The sequence below is a fragment of the Formica exsecta genome, unplaced genomic scaffold (genome assembly GCF_003651465.1).
Source record: "Formica exsecta isolate Colony F162 unplaced genomic scaffold, ASM365146v1 scaffold6037, whole genome shotgun sequence".
Taxonomy (NCBI): domain Eukaryota; kingdom Metazoa; phylum Arthropoda; class Insecta; order Hymenoptera; family Formicidae; genus Formica; species Formica exsecta.
This window is the reverse complement of record NW_021853321.1, coordinates 1-1,505: the sequence shown is the minus strand read 5'-3', so window position 1 is coordinate 1,505 and position 1,505 is coordinate 1. Positions and strand designations below refer to the sequence as shown.

The 1,505-nt window shown below is 32.8% G+C and overlaps 1 protein-coding gene across 1 annotated transcript; it reads left to right on the top strand.

Annotated features, from left to right (window-relative positions):
* Positions 1–619: 619 nt before the first annotated feature.
* On the top strand, positions 620–1,172 carry LOC115242541 (the record flags this gene model as incomplete). Its single annotated transcript, XM_029818927.1, has 1 exon — positions 620–1,172. A coding segment is annotated over exon 1 (505 nt), but the record flags the coding sequence as incomplete, so codon positions are not given.
* Positions 1,173–1,505: the final 333 nt, after the last annotated feature.

The following is a 1,505-nucleotide window of genomic DNA, read 5'->3' as shown; positions in this document are numbered from 1 at the left end:
ATTTTTAAATAATAATAGTTTGATTAAATCCCATAAACACAATTTCTAAAAAAAATTTGTTAAAAAAGTGTTATCTTGTGTAAAAAAACTGAAACTTATCTTTAAAAATCACTCATTTTTCGGCCTATTTAAAGATGTATAATTTTCCTTAATTTTTCAAACTCATTTTTTATATTAAAATATTGCCAGATTTTGTATGGGCAGTCAAATTAAATCGTTTAGGTTTGGAATTGATCGGTTTATGGCCCAGAAGCGATGAAATTGCTAACAATAAGCTCGCTTCCGATCTTCGCGTGGCCATTATTTTCGTTATAGTGACGTTTATCTCTGGTATTCCCCTCGTATGTTCTCTTATACGAGTCTGGGGCGATATGATACTTATGATAGACAATATCCAAGTTACTTTACCTTTATTAGTGGTCTCGTTGAAACTTGTCGTCATGCGGTGGAAACGGACAGGTATGTGCAGCCAGAATTACTCCTAAATATATTACGATAATATCAAAATTACTTTTTTTAATTCGTATTCACTAGAAAAAATATATGAAGAAAAACGTTCATAAAATATGATACTTATTCAATGTTTTATAAAACAAGGAATAAAATGTATTACAATTTTGTAAATAATTACTGTATTTTGCACAAAGCAATTTTATCCATCGTGAACATGATGGCTGAAGACTGGACGGAATTAAAAACGGTAAAGGAAAGGGACGTGATGATAGGAAGAGCGCAAACCGCTCGGGCGATTGTCATCAGCGGATATGTTCTGATGGTGTTGGCGTTCGTCGTAGTCGCTGTTCTTCCGTATTTCGGCTTGTTGTTGACGAGGCACTTGACGAACCTCACGGATCCGGGCAAGCCGTTGCCGTTGCAGACTTATTATTTTTACGATACAGATCCGAGTCCACAATTCGAGCTGACGTACGTCATTCAAGCCATCACCATCTTCCTGGCCGCTGTTACTTATACGTCGGTGGACGCTTTTCTTGGACTCACGATTCTTCACTTTTGCGGCCAGTTAGAGAACTTCAAAGGTCGCATAACTATTTTGGCTTCGTGCCAGAATTTCATCCGTATTCTAAGAAACAATGTGGTAAATCATCTGCGGCTCATTAGGTATCTGCAAATATCAATCAATAATATAATTAGAAGAAACAAAATCCAGGAAAGTCTTTTTTTTGAAAGATATTATTTTATTAAATTGTTCATAATTAGTCTAATATGGGGCGATATATAGAAATCGCTGACTGATAATCGACAGATTCCAAGTTCGAATCTTATCCCCCATATATTTCTTAAGAGATTGACAAAAGAATATATACGTTATTCTTAGTAATAATAAGTATTACATAATAATATTATAATAATTGAAAAAATATTGCAAATATTTTTGGCATTTATTTTAAAGAGATTATGTGGAAAAAACAATTGTACAATTATTTTGAAAAAAAATGTATTTTAAGTAACTAATAATTTAATGTGTTAATGTGTGTATAAAAAAA